This window comes from Psittacula echo, assembly GCF_963264785.1.
Source record: "Psittacula echo genome assembly, chromosome: 7".
NCBI lineage: Eukaryota > Metazoa > Chordata > Aves > Psittaciformes > Psittacidae > Psittacula > Psittacula echo.
In genome coordinates this window covers 5,576,752-5,599,861 of record NC_137740.1, presented here as the reverse complement: position 1 = coordinate 5,599,861, position 23,110 = coordinate 5,576,752, and the positions used below count along the sequence as shown (strand labels likewise).

The 23,110-nt window shown below is 46.5% G+C and overlaps 1 protein-coding gene across 1 annotated transcript; it reads left to right on the top strand.

Moving 5' to 3' along the window:
- Nucleotides 1-2,161: 2,161 nt before the first annotated feature.
- On the top strand, nucleotides 2,162-21,737 carry PRKAA2 (protein kinase AMP-activated catalytic subunit alpha 2; the record flags this gene model as incomplete). The annotated part of the gene is made up of 9 exons (XM_080624065.1): nucleotides 2,162-2,255; nucleotides 9,129-9,270; nucleotides 11,286-11,379; nucleotides 12,754-12,898; nucleotides 13,911-13,998; nucleotides 16,601-16,825; nucleotides 18,330-18,834; nucleotides 21,135-21,261; nucleotides 21,499-21,737. The coding sequence occupies 9 exons, from the start codon at nucleotides 2,162-2,164 to the stop codon at nucleotides 21,735-21,737; spliced, it is 1,659 nt and encodes a 552-aa protein (XP_080480191.1).
- Between the last annotated feature and the right edge of the window lie 1,373 nt (nucleotides 21,738-23,110).

The window sequence follows — 23,110 nt, the reverse complement described above, 5'->3', positions numbered from 1 at the left end:
GAAAACCTCAGCACAGAAGAGCCAGGATCACTAAATGGCTGTTTCCTTTGAGATAGGGTTTTCTTCTCCCCAAAGGACATTTCTAATGAGAAATTACTTCTTTCTAGCAAGAAGTAGCTTGCTTAGAGTAGCTGTGTTATTATTTAATATACAGCAATACCTTACCAGACTGCAGGTGATCTCAGGGCTGAAATGCTAAGGAATGGGTAACACTATCATTAGGATGAGTTGCTAGTTCACAAGGAACAGCAGCTGACAGCACTGCCAAGACATGAAGATGGTTTCAGCTGGCTGCACTGACTGCTGATGTTATTTATGTTTCTTTCCCCATGCATCTGTTTTGCTCCTTTGTATTAACACAGCTACTGACCTAAAGGAAGGCTCCTGGAGCTGCTTTGCCAAGTGAGAACTGCTCAACAGCCATCACACCTCAAGGTACTGCCCAGCAGCACCACCACCACCCCAAATCCAGTCCTTCCCAAGGACTCATGAATTTACTTACACTGAGTCCTCACTTCTCCCAGCCTGCAGTCCAGGGTGAAGAGCAGCAACAAGACATCCCTAAGTACCATCTCCCCTCCTCAACATACAAAAGCCAGAACATAACACCACCCATCCCACAACCACTCTTCTCCATGACACTTCTTATCTCCTCCCTACTCCCTCACCTGCCCAACATTATTTCATTACCATTAATCCCTCCTACTCACCCACCTCATCTCCCAGCCTAAGGTGCAGCTGGGCTTCACAGGGTGCGTGTAAGGCCATGCCTCCCACCCCATAGCATCCTTCCCAAGAGGATGTGCTCTAGGAGCCTAATGCACCTCTGCTGGCTGGTGATGCTCCAAGTACAGGGTCACTAAAAGGAGGGATCAACAGAAGGTAGATGCAGAAAAAGGACCCTAAGGGCAGTGGTATCCTCTGATGGGTGCATCGTAGAATCACAGAATGGTTTGGGTTGAAAGGGGCTTTAAGGCTCATCCAGTTCCAACCCCCTCTCACGGGCAGGGACACCTTCCACTAGAGCAGGTTGCTCCAAGCCCCGTCCAACCTGGCTTTGAACACTGCCAGGGATGGGGCAGCCACAGCTTCTCTGGGCACCCTGTGCCAGCACCTCAGCACCCTCACAGGGAAGAACTTCCTCCTTATATCTAATATGAATCTCCTCTGTTTACATTTGAACCCATTACCCATTGTCCTATCGCTACAGTCCCTGTAGGGACTTCCCCATAGACAGGCGCATCCCAAGCAAGGCGCACCATAAGCATGACACACGCTAAGGACACTGTCATCCTCAGAGGAGGTGTCACTCCAGAGAAGGTGACACTCTCAGGCTCATGCTTTCCAAGGAGGGTATCACGTCCAAGCAGTGGCACCCCAACGAAGATGCACTATAAGGAGGGTTCAACCCAAGTCCGGTGCTCTGCAAGCAGGGTGCATCCCAAGTAGCATCACTTTTAGGCAGCTGCACCCCTCCAGGGAGATGCCAACCCAGGGAGAGTGCTACCAGCAGTCAGACGCACCTTCTGACAGGAGCCATCTCAAGCCAGGTACACCATAAGGAGAGTGCACCGTTAGGAAGGTGCACCCCAAGTAGAGTGTCCCCAGCAGGCAGGTGAACACCACAGAGGGTGTACCCTAAGGGTGGTGTCATTGCAAGGAGGGTGCCACTCCCGGGCTGTTGTACCCCAAGGAGGCTGCACCTCCAGCACAGCATCCCCCAAGGACGGTGTCACTCCCCGGCAGGTACCCCCAAAGCCGGGTGCACTGCACGGAGAGCTGAACCCACCCAGAAGAAAGGCACGCCCCGAGGAGGGTGTCACCCCAAGGCAGTGCCGCCCTACGGGAGTGTCACCCCCAGGCAGGTGCACCCCGGGCCGGGCACACCCCAAAGAGGTGTCAACCCCCCCCCCCACCTTCCATCCGTCCATCCATCCGTCCATCCATCCATCCATCCATCCATCCATCCATCCATCCATCGCCGCCGCGGCGGGCGCGCCCCTCCCCGCCCGCGGGGCCGCGCCAGCCGCCTCCCGCGCACCCGGCCCGGTGCTCCCGGCGCTCCCGCCCCGCCGCCGCTCCCGCTGCCGCCGCCCGCCGAGCCGAGTGGAGCCGAGCCGGGCCGGCCCTGTGCATTGTGGTCTGTCGGCGGGGGGCGAACATGGCCGAGAAGCAGAAGCACGACGGGCGGGTGAAGATCGGGCACTACGTGCTGGGAGACACGCTGGGGGTCGGCACCTTCGGCAAAGTCAAGAGCTGAGTACCGCGGCCGTGGGGAGGGCTCCGGGCTGCGCACCCCCCTTCTCCTTTCTCCCTCCTCCCCTCCGCTAACGCGGGCCTCCGCGCCCTGCATCGCCTCCCCTCCGCGGCTCCCCCGCCGCGGCGAGGCCGCGCAGCATCCCCGGGGGGCAGCGGGGGGAGCCCGGCGCCGGCTCGGTGGGCTCGGGGTGGGAGGTGCCCCCTTCTCGGGGTGGGGTTGTGAGGAGGGGAATGCGGCTCGGAGGGTCGCGAACGGCGGGAGGGAGATGGAGCCCTCGCCCTTGTGTGCTGCTGCCGCCGGTGCGCCCAGCAGGACCCACCAAAACTTTCCTCCAGAACTAGGAGGAAGGTGATGGGAAGGTTGGGCAGCAAAGCCGGCACTGACGGGCATCCTTCCCTCGCTGTGCCCAGCCTCTGCTCCCTTCTGCCCCTTCATTCCCGATGGGGCGGCAAGTGCTTTCGGGTGGGTGTGAGGAACCGGGAGTAAAGGGGGTTACTTCTGGTGCCCCCCTGTACGTTATCCTTGGGGAGCTTGGGAACTGGCTGAGACTGGCAGCAGACGGGGATGGAGGGTCGGGTCAGGCTTGGGCTGTACACGGGGATTCCTGTGTCATTCCTTGCCAGAGTAGTCAGCTTGCATGTTCAAGGCGCTGCTTTGCTTTACCTGACCTGCAAAGATTTCTATTTCTTTTTCCTGTGAATTCTGCCATTACAGGCAAATTTGAGTTTGGATCAAGATATTAAAAAAAACCAAGCAAGCAACCAAAACCCAACAAAATGTGTTGTCTAAGCAGAATGGATAGCAGTGATTTCTGGTTGGAAATGAGTTTCGTTCCAGCCAGGGCAGTGTGGTAGCTATTCGAAGGGGTGATGAGCCCGCACGCAGCGACTGGAGTTTTAAAATAACCCTAAATTTGACGGCGGGGGAAAGAAACCACCGCAACCACTGGAGCTAAATCCACCCGTGACCATTAATCAGGGCCCTAAAAATATATTGCCGTGTTTAATCCCAAACCACGAATTTACTGACTGAAGAATTATCAGAATAAATACTTCTAACAGTAAGGACCATTTAAAACACTGGTGGATACCAGCAGACCTCAAAAAGGGCTCCAAAGACAGGTTTTTGTCCTTGCAGACCAAATGAAGCCTGCCAACAGTAGTCTTTTTTCCTTAGCTACCTTCCAGGAGTAACTAGTACAAACATCCCGCACTCCATATATGACCTTAGTAAAACCTGACAGTTTCCAAAGAAACATTTCAAATGACATAAAAGATTTCCTAGCTCAAAATCCTTTATGTGTACATAGTATTCTTCATATATACATATATATATATATACATGTATTTTATATATATATATATACACCCTCCGGCCTCTTAATATTTAGCCTACAACTGACAGGTGTAATTTGCACTCAAGATTGGAAACTGAGATGAAGAAACTCAATCTCCTATTTAGACAGAATTCTAGCATTTTAATCAAATGAGCTTTAGAAATACCTGCATTCACCCTGTTTAGCAAGAAACATGAGAAAAAGGAAGGAGATTTGGCCTGATTGGTGCAAATGTTGTATATGGTGTGTGTGATAATTGCTTTTACACTAAGAAGGCTGGTTCAGTCGGTGACATTTCTTGTGGGTGGTGCGTTTTCTTCAAACACTGCCTTGCACAAGAGGCCTTTTACTCCTTGTCGTGGTTTAAGCCCAGGCCGTAAATCAGAACCACGCAATCTACTTCCCCCCCCCCACTCCCCAGAGGGATGGGGAGGAGAATCGAAAGAATGTAACTCCCATGGGTTGAGATAAGAACAGTCCAGTAACTCAGGTATAACACAAATCACTACTGCTACCACTAATAGTAATAATGATAAAGGAAATAACAAGGGAAGAGAATACAACCGCTCACCAACCGGTACCTCACCCCCACCCTGCAGTGCTCCAGCCCTTCCGGGAACTCTCAGTTCTACCTCCTGGGCATGACGTGCTGTGGTATGGAATACCTCTTTGGCTAGTTTGGGTCAGGTGTCCTGTCCCTGCCTCCACCTGGCTTCTCCTCCTCCCTGGCAGAGCATGAGACTCTCAAAGTCCTTGGTCAGTCTAAACATCGCTGTTATCAGCCCTGTTCCCAGGCGGAAAGTCAAAAACACAGCACTGCACCAGTAGAAAAAATTACTGCTACTGCTAAACCAGGACACTCCTCAAGGTTAAGAAATCATAAAATTACAATTGTTAAGGATTACAATTGTTAAGGAAATAAACAAAATGGCAATGAAAGAAGGGATTTAGTAATGATGGGGTACTAACCAGAGCTCGATTTTGTGGTTGGAGCTGAATAGTCGCTTTGAGCCATCAGAAACCAGAGATCTAACAGAAAAAGTCCCTGCTGCCCCATTGGGATGTTTGTTCTGGGATATCAGTGAACGCATCCTCCTAAAAAGTAGCTAAATGCTGCAAGAAACTCCTAGTTTTAAGGCCATTCAGTTCCTTGATCCCATTTACAGGAAGACTACACAAGGCTTTCTTCAGAGGAGGCCCAATAGGTTGGCAGATGAAAGCAGGATTTTGGTGCTAATACTGAAATTCCAGCTGGAGTTGGTGATGAAAATACAGCATCTGTTAGAAAGGAGGAAGGTGGCAGGAGTAAACGCGGTGGAAGTGAATGGGGTGGATGGGTAGGAGGTCTCATGCCAAGGGTCAACTTTACTACGCAGGATTTTGCCAAATACAGGGAGAGCTGGGGGTAGTTATTTTCCCTGTCCTGCAGGCCAAAGATAAGGTTAATTTGCAGAAAACAGAACTGTGGAAATGATCTTGGATTATGACTTCAGTGAAGCAATGAAGGAAGGAGGTGGCACCTCCCCCACCAGTGGTTGGTAAGAATGGATTAGAAGAACTGCTGCTGTGTTTGTCATGGGCACATCCCACCCTGCAGGTCCCTGAAGACCTCTCCCACAACCACAGCCCTTGCACAACGAGGTTCACGGTGGTTATAGCTTGGAGACCATCAGTCAAAATCCAGCAACACAAATATTTTTCCATGCACGACATTCCCAGTGGCCACTTGGTGGTTTCTTACCCACACTTGTTGGCCACCAAGGTGATCGGTTTGTGGTCCCTCAAGGACCGGCAGTGCTTGGGTGGTGTTTATGTTGGTTATGCTGAAACCTCGTAACGCTATGAATCGGGGTCAAATCCCGTTTTCTCATGTACTGTGCCATTGCTGCTGAAGAACAAACCTTGCATTGGAGGGAAGATGAACTAATGGAGACTGAGCAGATGAAGGAAAGGGAAAGGAAGGATGATATAACATACGAGCAAGTGGCACTGGGGTAGAATTAATAGCACTGTTGCTAAATATATGCTTTGGATGGATTTCATTTTTAACTTTGGGCTAAGATAAAGGCTGGCACAGCTGGTAGGAAAGGAGTTTTCTCACACCCCCCCTCCGTAAACTTCTACATTCCACTGAAGCATTTGCAAAACTTAGCTGTTTGTGCTTAACCGAGCTGCATCACTCACCCAGAGGTAGGCTTCTTTGGTACCTACTGCAAAAAAAGCTATGCTGTCAAGGGGTTTTAATGATTATCTCGGCTTATGGTGTTATAAACACTATTCCTCCTCATTTTTTCCTTATAAAAATAACTAAATGAGAAGGAACTTCTTTCAGAAACTAACTCTATATATCTCTTCCCTTCTTTCCTTAGCAGCATCTGATGCTGAAGCGTACTTGTGCCCAGGCAGTCACATGTGCATGTGGATGAGGGAGCAGCTAAGGACACTCACATTGTATCCTGTTTGGTGCTGGGTTTTGGAGTTTAGGGTCAGCGTTACCACTTAACCCTTATGACTGGGTTATTTTGCAGCACAGTGTGCAGTGCTTCTCATCTCAGTGTGAAATCCATCTTCACTGCTCACCCCAGTTACTGGCTTTAAGCTGTGGTAGACCTTACCTGGGTATTTGTCACTAGAAGACAAGATATATGTTTAAATCCCCTTTCTAATACTGCCACTCAGCCCCTTCTTCTCCTCTGGGCTTTTAATCCAGGGAGTTAGTGAGAGGGAGGGAGAGGGCTCCTTCACCACCACCCAAGACCACCATTGCCCATCCCTGGGGCGAGGACAACCCCCTTAGAGACAAGCATCCCAAGCATCCTCTTCCATGCTTATGGAAGGCATGGGACCTGCCAGTGCTCATCCTGGGGCCAGATTATCCCATCAATGTGCACATGGGGTCAGCAGCAGTGACTCCTTGAGCAAAGGGAAGGTTGTCCTTGCTGCCCCATGTCAAAATTCCTGCAGCTGCAGGCTGCAGCCAGAGAAACCTGAAAGGCTTCAAAGTCTCCCACCACATAGCAAATTATGTTGTGTCTTTGTCTCTATTTCTCAAGGCGTTCGAGTAGGCTTAACAAGCCACTGGGGACTGGAACAATAATATCTCTGTATCTAATGCTTACTGTAAGCAAAAGATGGATTACAAAATAGACTGTTTATTTTTAATTATTAATGTGTCGGAGCTAGCAGACCTTCGCAGAGTTACACAGTGTTTGTCATGGATGGAAAGGAGATGAACTCTTCAGCAATGGTATTAAAAACAATAATTATTCATTCCGGGCATGGCCATTTATTTTTTTCCCAAGTGCATAATAAAAGTTTTTCAAAGCATAGGCTGGGATAAGGCCAGAAGGGATTGTCTTGAAACAAAGGATGGCAGAAATCAGGGGTTTCTTCCTGATGTTAAACCTCTTTTCTGTTGCTGTTCCTCAGTTTCCCAACTAATGGCTTAGTGTGTTCCATTTCTATCATGGACCTGAATGAATCAAGGGCAGCTTTCAAAGCACAGATTCTTGTGCTCCCAGGAAAGAGAGAGCAGAGGTATCGCAGTGCTATATTTGACCAAATTGAATGCTGCTCGTGAAAGACTTGATCTCAAAGGCATAGAATCATAAGATGGTTTGGATTGGAAGCAGCCTTAAAGCTCATCCAGTTCCAAACCCCTGTCATGGTCAGGGACACCTTCCACTAGAGCAGCTTGCTCCAAGCCCTGTCCAACCTGGCCTTGAGCACTGCCAGGGATGGGGCAGCCACAGCTTCTCAGGGCAAGAAAAGCTGTGGATTCTCCGTCCCTTTTGGACGTCTGCTGAAGATGTCTTATACCCCCCTTTCATGCCTTCCCCAGCCTCCTCGGTGTAATATACACCATGACAAGCTTGGCAGATAGAGATCAGTGCCCTTTATAAGACTACTATTGGCACAACTTGGGGAGTATTTCTTGCAGTAAACAAAGAGGCTGTACCCTGACCCCTTTGCAAGCCCCAGTAAAGCTTGAGCATGCTTTTGTGCCCCTTGCACACATGCTGCTTTGCAGAGGCTTCCTGCAGCACTGCCCTGCTCCCCTCTCTACAAGGATGCACCAGGGAAAATGCCTCCTCAGACTATTTACAGCACAATCTTTGCACCGCGAGAGAGGAATTATCTGCCTCCTCCAGCCCTCAGCTAATCCCTAAATTGCATCTATACTGCAAAGCTTAGTTTATTTTAATTTCATCTAGTAGTTTTAAGCATTGCGAGGAATAAAATGGACGTGCAAAGTGCTGCTTTAATTTTCAAGGGCAGTAAAGTGTTTTATTTTTAGGATACTCTTACTGAGGAAAGAATCTCTGGTAGGTCTTATCTGGTAGCTAATAATAGTGACCTGGCATGCCCTAAGCAGTGCTGGCTTTGCCTCCCTGCCGTTCTCACGCCGACTGCTTACTCCGCTTGCTTCTGATCAGCTCATTAGAGCCTCCAAAATTACAGTCTAACAATGTAATAACAAGGTTTGCTTGTAATTATTAACTCCTTGTGCTGTAAGTTATTACTGGAAAGGTAACGTTCATAATTAAAGAGCACAAATATTTACTGTAAGCAGGTTTTCTGTGCAGTCTTTAGAAGACCATCCGTATGTTACTGTTTTTAATATAACATGAAATATTGAGATAGGGTAGCTCATGGCCAGAGAACCCTTTTGGATATCAACATCCGCTTGACAGTTTCCAAGCAGTTTCTGCTGTTAACTTCAGTATAAATTGTGCTTCCTAGGAGCTTTATATTTTGTTTGTGTAGCCTGTTTATTGATAACAAATGGATCGAATGCTGAATCCATTTCACATTATTGTTAAGTTAATGCCATTCTCCCAGTGACAGTGGTGCTGCTCCCAGTCTGTGGCTGCTGTTTGTCCCTGTACACAGGAGATAAGCATCAGCATCTCAATGCACCAAGTGCCTATTAGAAAAACCCATACTGAAGTTTGTATCTTTTGTAACACCACATTTTGCTCTTGCAGTACGGCAGTGTTCCTGCAGCCTGTCATCAAACCAAGAAGCACGCTTAAGAAAGTATAAATAGAAATTCATTTTAGTAATGCAAATCCTGCAGTCCTATTTTGGGCAGGGAAAATCCCTGTATCATTTTTTTAAAGAAGTGTGATGATGGTCTAGTTTTAAGACTGGGTTTATCAGGGGTTTAATCCACCAGTGTGTTACGGTGGACATTCTCCTTTTCCATTTAAATATATCTGTTCACGATTAATGTAGCTTTTACATGCTATAAATCCTTGCAAATTAGCTTTGGGTATGACCTCTTCCACTAACTCAGTCTGTTTTGTTTAGTGGAGTGGTTTTTGTGGATAAGTTTCCTCCCTTCTGTCTTACATGACTCCAGTGGGAAAAAAAATCAAGTGCAGAGACAAAAACTAAGATAAAATATTTCACCCCCTTGTATTTTATTGGTTTTCCTTTCAAGAGTTGTTTTTTGCTTATAAGTCAATGTCCTAAATGGCCTATCGTGCTATACTGTTTAGTGACTTTGCAATGCTTTCTTTCTAATAGTTGGCGAACACCAGCTGACGGGGCACAAAGTAGCAGTAAAAATACTCAACAGGCAGAAAATCCGCAGCCTGGATGTGGTTGGGAAGATCAAACGGGAAATTCAAAACCTGAAACTCTTTCGGCACCCTCATATTATCAAACTGTGAGTATCTTTTCTGCTGTGTGATCAGCTTACTCCATCTGCAGAGACTTCAAGTACACAGTTGACTAGGTTTCAGGAATCAGCTTGGAGTAGTAGATGATATTAGGTATGTGGTCAAGGTTTTGCATGTTGGAGCTAATCATTGCTTTTTGGGAGTCTCCCACTAGTCTATGGAGGGGACACAATTGACACTTTGAGTAATGATGGAAGATGTTTCTCCCATTGGGAGTAACAGCCAACAGACCAATGTCCTTGCATCTGGTTTTGCTCAAAGCTGTGCTCTCTTGAGCACAGAGACCACTGTAAAGGTGCGTAGAGAAGGTCTGGGCTTTACTGCGCTGGGATGCTATTAAGAGTTTTTGTGATGATCCTATTTAGGCTTCAGCTCTCCAGTATTGGAGCTGCTGAGAATTGTGCCTGAGGAGCTGCGGCATGGCCAGGCTCATAGAGTGAAGCCTTGGCCCAAAGTCAATAGGATTTATGTTTAATAGCCTGATTACCCAGAGCTTAAAGGAACATTTTTTTATTATTATTTATTATTCAGACATAGGTTTTCAAAGTTGCCACTCTGATGAACCTGAATTTAAGTTGTAAATCAGCACCTGCACTCCAGCCTCTGGGAATCCTTCTCAATCCCCAGTTTGTGCAGGCAGGCCACATTAACGAGGCACTCGATAATATCTTTGGCATTTCTGTAAAAGAAAGCTGTTGAACGGTAACTGCAAGGAGAAGTTGACATTTAGGTCAGCCTTCAAACTGGCATGAGATATAGCAAATACCTGGGATTTAGAGGCAAGGGAAAACAAATTTTCTGTACAGTTAAATAACTAACCATGCAGCAACTGTTGACTTTAGAGTAACTTCACAGTTCCATGGATTTATTGGAGAACAGATTGGTATTATTTCATGAAAAAGCCCGCAAGAGTCCTCAGCTGTGTACCCAGCATCCTGCAAGTTAAGTCCTGTTCATACATTTGTCGAAGTATTAAAGCCTAAAAATTAAACCCAACGTAAGTGTCCTATGGTACATACTGCAATCATGAAATACAGTGATAAAAGAGGCGAGGAAGGGAGACCTTGGTGCATAAACCTCCTCTATCAATAGCTTGTTATGTGTATATAAAAGAAATAGTGGGGCAGTTAACAGTAGCTGGGATGTCTGGGTCCAAAGCACTTCAGAAAAATTAGGTTGATGCTGTTGATCTTTATGGGACTATCACCTGTTCACTGCTGGTCTCTGAAAATGGTTTGAAATGCATTTGTTACAAGTTCCAACCCACATAGATTTGGCTGTAAAAAGAAAAAAGAAAACCACAATGCGTCTGAAATAAAAGAGAGGGGTGTCTCAGATGGTGCTGCTATGAATGCCTGTAGCAGCATTGACCTCAGCTGATGATATTTGTATCAGCTGGAACACTGAAATGGCATTGCAGCACTCAGGTATCATATTGAATGCAAACGGAGAATAAATAATTTGCAAGTCAAGAGTGATGCTTTTTTTGGTTTTTTCCCCATTCTAGAATATAGAGGGATTTAATATTTGAACAATAACTTTGGGGTGCTCATCTTTGTTTCTAAACCTTTCAGAAGAAGCTCCCTCTAGTGCCTGGAGTTCTTCTTCTTTATGCTTCATGCAAGGGAAATCAAATATACCCCCTTCCCTGCCCCCTGCGAAAGAAGCATTCATTTCTTAAAGCTGTTGTTGCAAATCTTAGCCAAAATGGGAATTTGTAAGTCAGGACAGTCCTAAATGTCATAGGATTGTCTGGCAGAGATTTCAGAAGATCATTTAAAAGCTTGAAGGAAAACTGTAGGTCTGTAAAAGAGATCCTTTCATAGACAAATGAAAGATTATACTTGAAATAAGAGACGGCTTTTCAGAAGTGGAAAGCAATTATAAATGCAAGATCCAAACAAATGCTTATTTTAAGTGTTGATGTGAAACTAATCATCTGTTTAAAAGCCCTTCCCTGTTCTTGATTATTTTCTTAAGTGATCCACTTGTGTTTTTGAAGGTACCAGGTCATCAGCACGCCAACGGACTTCTTCATGGTCATGGAATACGTATCTGGCGGTGAACTATTTGATTACATCTGTAAGCATGGACGTGTAAGTGCCAGTGCCGTGCCCAAACAGAGCCCAAACACTTGTGTGGGAAGAGGATGGTGTTTAGAAGCAAAACGACTGCTAAAGGGAGCACAGTTAAGGTTAAGGCCCAAAATAGAAGTTGCTTCACAGCAAACCCATCTGGAGTGTCTCGTACCCGGCTCACACAAGCGTTGTGCGTGATTTTTTGCAACGTTCTCTGATGTATTTCCATGCGCAAACCAAAACATCCAAGGTAACGTGTTGCTTAGTGCAAATATTTGGAAAACTAGCATAGCTTGATCACTTTTAGCTACGGGTTGCCTGTCAAAACCCCCACTGTTCAGCAGGAGATTTATGGCATGGAAAGGGAGACCGCTCGGTGTGGTCTCCATCCCAGTTGTTCACCTCCCCCGGACTCCCCCTTGGTTCCATGTCAGGGTTTTTGAAGACTTTTAAAGGATGTGGCTTATCTGAACAACATTCTCAAAAGCCAGTAATCCTGCTGGGTATAAATCACCTGAGGTGTAGGTTAAACCCATGGAATGTGGTATTATGGTTACAAAGAAAATCACTAGTGTCTGCCCCATGGACCTCCTCATAGTCAGGGAGCAATTGCAGGGCAAGGAGATAAAAATGGGCTTAAGTGGACATTCAGAATAAGGTTTCAGGTGAAGGATCAGCCCATAATACATTTCCTGTCTGTACTACAAAAATCAATGCTTTTATAACTAAATGGTATAGATAGCGCACTGGTCGATGGAGTGGACTTCACTTTTCTCTGTGTAGTTATGATTTCCAGCACATTTCACCCGTCTGGATCTTTTCAGTGACTAATTTGGATCTTTTCTGAATTTTTGCATACAGAAACTAAATTTTTCACGAAAGTGTCCTTAGGAAGTCATCGGTCAAAATAATCATTCTCCTCATCATTTAAATGTAATTTCTCTAATATAGGTCAGACAACTTTATAGCTAATTTAAATCACCACAGTATTCCACCTTTAGCTTTTTTTTCCCAAAGCCATCTGTCCATGAGGAATTGCTCCCTGCAGCATCCTCTGCAGCATTTTGTTCAGCCTTGATCTGCATGTGCTGTATAGGAGAATTGGTCCTGTTGGGATAGCAGGCCGTTGCCTCATAGGTGCCACCAGCACGTTCTTGATAGCTTAGCTAAATTCAGGCTTTAATTTCATCCCTGGGCTGTATCATTTGCAGAGACTATAACATCATAAAACGCAAGGGGGGAAATCTGCTTTATTTGCTGCTTCTGGTCACGAGCACGCTGTGATTTTCTCTCTGTACCCTGGAACATTTTGGCTTCTTGCTAAGTCAAACCTTCCCTTGCCAGCTCTGCACGCAGACCAACCTTCAGGACTATTTCCCCTTGCATCTGTAGGTTGAAGAGGCAGAAGCTCGACGCCTTTTCCAGCAGATTCTCTCTGCAGTGGATTATTGCCACAGACACATGGTTGTCCACCGAGACCTGAAACCAGAGAACGTGCTGCTGGACGCACACATGAATGCAAAGATAGCCGATTTTGGTATGTGACCCCAGCAGCATTCCAGACATGCAGCCAGCTCCGAGGCGCTTGCTGGAGCGTGTCCGTGTAGCACGCCTTACAAAACCCAGAGCCTGTTTTCCTAACCACTAAGCAGTTGCTTTACCTGAAAAGCCCACAGTTATAAACGCCATCCCTTTTGAAAAGCAGGGATTACCTGCTGTAGGCTGCTTCTGTACTGCCATTAAGAATGGAGCAGCAAAGTAATGCAAATCTTCACTATGTTTTAATATAATCACCTAATATAAAGTTTTAGCTGATTTATGTGTAAGACAGACTCAGTGCAGTTCCAGGTTGAGCTGGCTGCATGTTTATTTTCATGCATGTTCTCCATAGGTTTTGCCATGTGCTCTTGGCCTCACTTTGTTTTACAAATGAGCAGTAACAGGAGGCTGTAAGTTGCATTCCTGGTTGAAATCCATTGGAATAGCTGGGCTACCAGCCATGTCCTGATGACTCCTTCTAGCAGTGATAAATCCTTTTGAAGATTTACTAATTTCACACCCCCACACAATTCCTATATAAAGTAAGAGCTCTGGGATGAATTATGTCTCTGTTCCTGTGTGCTCTGGGATTTGCAACTTAGAGAAGCGAAATTAGTCTGGAGTGAATATTCCTTGGTTGGACGTGAAAATAACAATAATGATAACAATTGTGAAGGAGGTTGTGAATGCACCATCCCTGGCAGTGTTCAAGGCCAGGTTGGACGGGGCTTGGAGCAACCTGGTCTAGTGGAAGGTGTCCCTGCCCATGGCAGGGGGTTGGAACTGGATGATCTTAAGGTCCCTTCCAACCCAAAGCATTCTGTGCTTCTATAATAATCATCATAATTTTCAAATCAGCTCAAAGGAGTCTTATCTAAATTAGATGAATGGTTCCCCCCTCAAATTTCCCCCTTCACTTACAATACCGCTCCTTCTGTGTGAGACACTGAGTTCTCTGTGTCTGGACCTTCACATCAAACATCATTATATACTAAGCATCTTCTTTTTAGGATTGTCCAACATGATGTCAGATGGCGAATTTCTACGCACCAGCTGTGGCTCCCCAAATTACGCAGCCCCTGAAGTCATCTCTGGAAGGTAAGACATTCCACTTCTCATCAGAGCCTGTGTGAGCACATAGTCTTTAAATGTGTTCTTGGGATTGGAAACAGCTTTGCACATCTAGTAAAAGCAGCTGGGTCCTTCCAGCCTGTGTTTTATGTTTAGGTGAATCTACTGGCAGAAATCTGAAAGTATGCTTGGTTATTGCAGTAGCTGCAATAGCAATAGCAAACCAGGTTTTGCTAAAGGTGTTCATCTTGGATGAATTATGATAGGAGATGTTGACTGTATTGCTAATTAAAGAGGGGGGGAAATTACTCTTAGCATGCAAATACTGAGGGTTCAGATGGAAAGGCTTTTCCAGATCACAGCCTTCTATCCTGCCCATCTATAACATAAAATACAGTGTAATGAGGAAAACCATTCACTAACAGAAGAATCAGGGAGATCTTTAATCACTTCCCTACATTGTTGAGCTCTTATATTGAAGGTACTTGTTTTCTGGTTCCTTAGGCTAGGGGTTTTGTTCGTGACAATAGTTTCAACCATTATAACTTTGTTTCAAATGGATGACTTGAATTGACAAACCTTCAGTGTGGTTGCATTTTGCAGCATGCAACATCTGCACAACACATGGCATGTTGAACGCATTCTGCAAGAGTGAATTGGACTTTACTATGTTGATACAGAAGTGTTACCTCCTATATTTTACTGTTGGGAACCTAAGTTGCACAGACTGTACTTATTTCCCTTCTGTCTCTATAATAGCATAGCAAGGATTGCAAATACACATTTCAGTCCTCTGTATGGTCCTTCAAACTGCCCATCTCATTATGTGCCCCATATTTTTGAACTGCCCTTAGCATGAGCGTTAGTTTTCCTGTATTTCCAGCATAGAATTTTGCCTATAACCGTAGCTTTTAAATACAACATTTTGCTCAAAGTGTGTTCGCTGTGATTATGGTTATTTTATTCCTGTTTATATCAATACAAGTGTTGGCAGAGTATCCTAGGAATTAGACTAACATCCAAAAACCCTGTTGTGACTACAGCTCATTGTGTGAAACCAAGTAAATCCTCACTGTCAAGAGGGGGACGAAGCCAGAAGCTCTACCATGATTCCAAATAAATATTATTAGTATTATTTCAATGTCGTTTTCAGTAAAGGCCAGACACACATTTAGGAGACAAGGCACGTGGCAGATTAACAGGGAGGATTTAGTCCCTCTATGCAGAGCATGATTGTTCCAAGGATACGGGCAATACAGCTTATTAGCAACAAAAGTTGAAATAAGACCAAAATCAAGCCTACACATTGCACTTTTTCACTGCCTATAGCTGCAATACCACTTGCAGTACCAGTGATGCTTAATACCCCTGATTAATATGCCAATCTGCCTTGTCAAAGCTACAGCAGCATATGAGAGCTTCATTTATGAGGAAAAGGCACGGTCCACTGTCCCTGCAGCGGGATGAATGCATTCCCACTGGGTGTGCGGGTCAGGGGAGCTGGTTCCCAGCTCCTGCTGCCTTTGCTGGGCAGAGCACAAAAGCAGTGGAGTGTGGCAGCTCAGGTTTCAGAGTCATTAAAGTGTATCTCGTTCAGGCTTAAAAGTCCAATCAGCTATTCAGGCAATGCAGTTATCAGCAAAAGAATCAGGCTTCCTATCTGTTGGAATTGGGCACGGAGGCAGGATCAAGAAGGCATCTAGCTAATCGTCTGCATTTCCAAAATGGCTTTGCTGCTGTCCCTGGCCTCAGCAGGGAAAGTCTCACCCTTGGGTATGCAGAACTGGTGTTTTAGTGGTGTTCAGAGAATGGCTGTGTGCATGACTGGCGCTTCGTGTACACTGGTGTGTCTGTGGGGGTGCTTTTCAGGAAGAGCGAGTGCAGGATGCTGAGGTTTCAGGAAGAGACTTCTGTATTTCTATTTGAACCTCTGTTTTGGTAAGGTTTTACAGCCCAAGGGTAAGCACTGCCTCCCAAAATCTGCAGGAATGCATCAGTTGCAGCAAACCAGATGAACAAATCGAGCAAGCAGGCAGCAGCAAACCCTATATATTTGGGGTGTCCCGACCTGGTGATGCCAGGGAGCACATTAGCAGCTTGTCATAAAGCAGGAGTGCTCATGTACCAGCACACAAACTTCAACAGAGAGTAAACGCTCAGAGATATAGTATCTGCTGCTATTTCATCTGCCTCACTGAATGAATGGTGTCCCTGCCCATGGCAGGGGGTTGCAACTATAACGTCTCTTCCAACCCAAACCATTTGAGGATTCCATGAACAGAAATTGCTGCCTGAGCCCTTGGGGTGAAGCGATAAAGAGCCTGACAAAGCTCTTGGAAGTATGGGTTTGCTTTTTGGAGGGTCTGGTGGAGGCAGAGATGTACATGGCCATCCAGAGAAGTGCGGGCAGCCAGCACCAGCTGTGCCATGTCATTTCCCCTCACTCCTCAGTGATTTTGGCTTAGGCAGGTTTAGTTGGGAGCATCCATGTGAGCAGCACTGGGGTGGGATGCAGCTCTGGCCTGGTGGAGCTGGCAGCAGGTCCCCAGCTCACCCGGTACAACCAGCACCTTAACTAAGGAGAGGAGGACAGGGGGTGACATCTTTCTCCTGCCTTGCCTTCGCACAGGCTGTATGCTGGCCCAGAGGTGGACATCTGGAGCTGTGGTGTTATCCTCTACGCCCTTCTCTGCGGCACTCTGCCTTTCGACGACGAGCACGTCCCCACTCTCTTCAAGAAGATCCGGGGAGGTGTGTTTTACATCCCAGAATACCTCAACCGCTCCGTTGCCACTCTCCTCATGCACATGCTGCAGGTTGACCCCCTTAAGAGAGCAACCATCAAGGACATCAGGTCAGCCAGGGTGGGATGGGGTGGGCTGGCTGTGCTCGGGGGGCTCTGATAGCCTGGTAGCAGAGGGTGGTGGTTGTCCTGGGGGTTATCTGCTGGTGTGTGGGCAGGGTCATTTACAGTAGTCAGCTAATTCAGCTGATTTTTGTCCTGAGTGATTCAAGGAGCATTCGTGCACCCTTCAGTGCCAATGGAGAGATAGGTGAGGATGAACAGGGTGGTGATTTTGTATGTATTTTGTGTGTGTGTGTATACATATATATATATATATATATATATAAAAAATCCTAGAATGGTTTGGGTTGGAAGGGACCTGAAAGATCATCTAGTTCCAACCCCCTGCCATGGGCTGGGGCACCTTCCACTGGACCAGATTGCCCAAGGCCCCATCCAACCTGGTCTTACATATATAAACGCTACTTTATTGCATTATAAAATAGCCTAAAAAGCTCTTAAAAGTGCTTAGCAAAACCAGCTATATTGTGCAATAATCCTAAGAACTTAATATCCACCAGCCATTTTTCATTATTTCAAGACCACCTCCCCCTGTATACCTGCTCAGAATAAGAAGGTAATCAGTGTGCTTAGTGTCTGTCCAATAAAAAAGGAGGAGAAACATAAGAATTACTAACTTAATCCATAAATATTGGATGTAGTTTAAAATGTGAGCAAACGGTTTAGCTTTAAATGCAGCGAAGTCTTCTTGTGTAGTCAATGAGTGCAGTGCCCATGAACCTTTTATCTGCATGCCTCAATGTGGAAATTCAAGGGGAAGGGTACAGTTGGGTTCTTATGCATGTATTTGTGCCCACAGAGATCATTATAAGTTTATGACTGGTAGTAGGACTTCAAAATTCTCACTGTCTGAGCCATTTTGGAAACATTTTGTAAAACTGGAGACTGGTAAGCATTTTATGAGGTTTATAGTAATCATTGCATCCCACTGGCGTGCTAAGCATACACATAAATGTTACTAGGACATTCAGGAGTTCTCAGGTTTTTAATGTATTTGCAATGGATGGCCTTAATTTTACCCTTAAAGGAAAACCAAGTAAAATGCCTGCTTTATTTCTGAATTCTTTAATACTAGAGGATTTAATTACATTATAGAGCAGCAGCACTTATGGTGAAATTACAGTTGATATGTAGAACCTATAGACAAGGTTATCATTTAATTATCACGTAATTATCATGGACTTCATTGTAAATCAGTGAGAATCAGGTACCTGGATAGCTTTGATGCTCTGTATCTCTATCAGACCCATAGTAATCAAAAAATGTGAGCATCTCGTGTGTGCCGAGGTCTTACTTCAAAGCCAAGTGAGCCAGCAGCCATGCTTATAAAGTGTCATTGTCATTGCAATACTGGGGTGCCTATGCAGGACTGGGTTGAGCTCCCCAACCTGCAGCTGAGGATTCATATTGGACCAAGTGAGGTCCTAGTGGCAAGGGGTACCCCAGTGCTCCTTGCACAGAGCTCACAGCGGCTCCTCTCTGCTTTCCCCAGGGAACACGAGTGGTTTAAGGAGGAGCTGCCCAGTTACCTGTTCCCAGAGGACCCTTCTTACGATGCCACCATCATTGATGATGATGCAGTTCGGGAAGTCTGTGAGAAGTTTGAATGCACGGAGTCGGAGGTGATGAACAGCCTGTACAGTGGTGACCCTCAGGACCAGCTAGCGGTGGCTTACCACCTCATCATCGACAACCGGAGGATCATGAACCAAGCCAGCGAGTTCTACCTCGCCTCCAGCCCCCCCACTGGCTCCTTCATGGATGACAGCACCTTGCATATCCCTCCTGGGGTGAAGCCGCATCCCGAGCGGATGCCGCCGTTGATAGCGGACAGCCCCAAAGCGCGATGTCCTTTGGATGCCCTCAACACCACAAAGCCAAAACCCCTGACTGTCAAAAAGGCCAAGTGGCACCTGGGAATCCGCAGCCAGAGCAAACCCTATGACATTATGGCCGAGGTGTACCGTGCTATGAAACAGCTGGACTTCGAGTGGAAGGTAGGGAGTGCTGCTGCTTCTTGGTGGTCTTCAAGAGTCATTCTCTCATGAGCTGAATTGCTCAGGGATAGAATCATAGAACCATAGAATAGTTAGGGTTGGAAAGGACCTTGAGATCATCCAGTTCCAACCCCCCTGCCATGGGCAGGGACACCCCACACTAAACCATGTCACCCAAGGCCTCATCCAACCTGGCCTTGAACACCGCCAAGGATGGAGCATTCACAACCTCCCTGGGCAACCCATTCCAGTGCCTCACCACCCTCACAGTAAAGAATTTCTTCCTTAGATCCAATCTAAACTTCCCCTGTTTCAGTTTGAACCCGTTACCCCTTGTCCTGTCACTACAGTCCCTGATGAAGAGTCCATCCCCAGCATCCTTGTAGGCCCCCTTCAGATACTGGAAGGCTGCTCTGAGGTCTCCACGCAGCCTTCTCTTCTCCAGGCTGAACAGCCCCAACTGTCTCAGCCTGTCTCCATACGGGAGGTGCTCCAGCCCCTGATCATCCTCGTGGCCTCCTCTGGACTTGTTCCAACAGTTCCATGTCCTTGTTATGTTGAGAACACCAGAACTGCACACAATGCTCCAAGTGAGGTCTCACGAGAGCAGAGTAGAGGGGGGATGTTAGTAAGTATGCTTACAGCCTCACCAAATAAATGCCCCCCACCTTGCAATCATCCCAGTTCTTTCTTGTTAGTACAAACACGCTGAATTAAGATGCTAGCTGTGGTTCAGTATCTGTTGTGTTTATTTATGGCGTGAAATAAGTTTGCTTTCCGAATGCTCTGAGCCTATGGATGGAAAGGTGATTCTGCCTCGTTTAGCTGCAGGGATAAGAGGAGCCAGTCACATTTCTAATTTTAGTGGCTAATTCCTTGTGAGGTCATCCTGAGTGCTCCTGAGCCAATAACCCTCATTGTTTGTGCTCGGGTCCTGTCAGTCATGTGTGCTGAAATGGCACGATATGCATCTGCATAAAAGATGCACAGACGAGGGGAGCAGGAGCATTGATGTGGTGGCATTTTCCTTGACGGAGATGGAACAGCGCTCGTGGGCCAGATGTGCTTTCAGACACTTACTGCTTCCTTGGTTTAGGCTCAGCTTCTTGAAGCTTGATTTAAACCCAGATGACATTTTAGTTGACGGTACTCGCTTCAGATATTTCTTCGGAGCTGCGCAGCGTTTAGTCACAACCTCTTTCAAAGTCAGATTAATAAATCCCTAACTTAGCCCTGGATGTTTGCTGCTGAGCCTGATTCCCTGAATCTCAGTGCTGCTGCTGAGGTGAGCTCTCCTGAGTCATGGCCTTTTGCAGCGGCCTCATGAAAGCATCAGGAGCAAGGTAAGGAGAATTTCAGCCCAGATCTTCATCACCAGAAGAGATGACACCCTCCTCACCGCAGCTCTCAAGGGTTGTACAGTGTGAATGTCACCATGCTGCTTCTTCAAAGCCTTCTATCTCCTGCTTATTTTTAATAATGCTACATATCTAAAAGCCAAGTAGCACCCAGAAACCTGATTTCACTGCACCAGCCAGGAGATGGACTGTCTTCAGATGCATATACCCTAACTATTCTATGATTCTATATGTGTGTGCCAGCCAGACATTTGTTAGATTCATGGCTTTATAGAGAGTGAACAAACCTGATGTATTTCTGGTACAGCTTCACAAACCAAGTCAGCCCAACGTCTTTATGTGGGCAGTGGAGCTTATTTTGTACGAGAAGGTTTCACAATAATCTTTCCCACCCTAAGAATAACTTCAGATGTGACTCTTCATCAAAATAGCTTTTCCATCCGTGCAATTGCTTTGTAATTACAGCGCAGAGAAGATCTCATTGCAAATGAGGTGCAGCAGATTGTGGGGTGGGAAGTGGCAAGAGAAAATCCACAGCTCAAGGCTGATTCACGAGCACTGAATTTAGCTGCACTAATGGGAGAAGTTGCTCCCTCCAGCTGCCCAGCTGGTTTCAGAGGCAAGGTCCTCATACATGGGTCCATGAGTGGCTTATATAGCCATCGCTGCTGGTGAAGGAAACATCAGTTTGGTGGCTGGCAGATGGATCAAAGCAGCTTCATCTGCCAGCAGCTGGTGAATCACAGCCCTATGAAGCACCTTTCTTAGAATAGGAGTAAATAGGATATGAAACCATTTGGTTAATTTTGTAGGCATTGTTCTTTCTAGAAACTGTGTTTTTTCTCAGAAGATGTTCTTGCTAGTGCTTAGAAAAACATAAGGGAAGAAATGTTCTGCTTTCTATCTTGAGTCTTACTCCCAAAAGCATGTTTCGCACTGCAGGTAGTGAACTCCTACCATCTCAGAGTGCGCCGCAAGAACCCGGTGACAGGCAATTATGTGAAGATGAGCCTGCAGCTCTACCAGGTTGACAACCGCAGCTATCTCTTGGATTTCAAAAGCATTGATGGTAAGTGGGAAATGGTGCAACATGAGATGTAAAACACATAAAATGGCCAGTTTTGAAGCTATATAATAATAATAATATAATAATGATAATAATTCTTTTTATTTTGAAATGCTTATGCAGCTGCTTCAAGTCAGCAAAAGCCTTTTGATCCATTTGCTTCCACTACTGTTGCTAGTTCCATACCAAACATGCAAACATGCCTCTCTTTCTCTTCTCTTTCCTTTTTGAATATTGAAGACGATGTGATGGAGCAGAGGTCTGGCTCATCCACGCCGCAGCGCTCCTGCTCTGCTGCTGGCTTACATCGGCCAAGGCTGAGCATTGATGCTGCCGCAGCCGCTGAATGCCAGTCACTGATGGGCTCCCTGAGCGGCTCCTTTGTGGGCAGCATCCCCTCGGTGACACCGCGCCTGGGCAGCCACACCATGGACTTCTTCGAGATGTGCGCCAGCCTCATCATGGCCCTGGCTCGCTGATGAGTGGCACCGAGGCACCGGTCCCTCCGCACACGGTATTGCACTGTGAGGATCTGGTCTGACTTGTCCGTTCCTTGTTTCTTCTGCTTCGTTCCTCCTCCTCTGCCCCTCACCACTCCACAGACTGTGCCACAGACCTAATTCCAGACCCAGAACATACTCCCCTCTAACAAGGCACTGAGGAAATCAAGAACAGCTTCATTTCATTCACGATACCGTGGTGAAATGTATCCAATATCCTTTTTTTCCTGGTGAACCAAATGGGAAATATTGGCACAACTGTAAAGTAGCAAGTGTACCACTGAGGTTTTGGAACACACCTCCCCTCTGGTTCATCCTGAGTTAACTGAGCCATGGCCAAGCCTTCTGAGATATAGCTAGCATGTGATGAGATTGATGTTGTGTCCCCTTTGCTGTGCAGAGCAGGGGCAGGATGGGCTGAGCCAGGTCAGAGGGGTCAACCAGGAGCTACAAGATACGGAGTGGAGGGGTAGTGAAGCAGCTCTGCAGCATTCACAGCCGGGTGCCAGCAGAGTGCCAGCCTTTGGTAACACTTTCCTTCTAAAACTAGCAGCTGCTTAGATGCTTCTGCACTAGTGCAATATGCCATGCCCTGGTTTTTTCCCCATGCTAAAGATGGGAAGGTGGGATTTGCAAAGGTCCTGTTGGAAACCTGCCATGGAAAATCCTCCACGTGTCAATTCTTTACAGAGGAATGTCCCTGAAGATGCTTTGTTTCTTCTCACAAGAGCCCCAGACGTCACTGACCTGCTCACCACATTCAAATGCAAAGGTTGCTTGCCTTTCAATCAGCCCTTAATCATCATACCCAGCCAACATGCTCACTCTCCCCTGCCACATCACCAGTTCCAGGGCCTGAATCTCAAGCAGGAGTCCAATGAGCCACCAATGGACAGCAAGATGCCGATGTCCCACCTGAAAACCCAGCACTTTGCCCACACTTCACCCAAGGGTAGGGATCCAGGCAAGACTGAGCAGCATCATGCAGCTCCGGAGCACTTACTCCTCACCTTTCCCATAGGAAGCCTTCACCAGTTGTCACCATCCTAGAACTGCTGCAAATCTGCCTTCCTTACCTCCCTGCTCACTGCTTCACGCTGCTGGAGGCTTGCTTTTCATGCTGAAGGGCTCTCCCATCCCACTGCTGCTCACCGGACTGTGACCTTCACCACGCCACTGATAAGGCAGGGATATCTGAATCCAGAGTTTTACTCTTTCTTTACTACTGGTTACCTGAAGGATAGGGTTTTCTTTTTCAAGACAAACTACAGGGATTTTTAAGGTTAAATTCTTGTTATTCAAGGGTAAGCTCTAATGCATGCAAGACTTCTTTGTTTAGAAGAACTCTTATT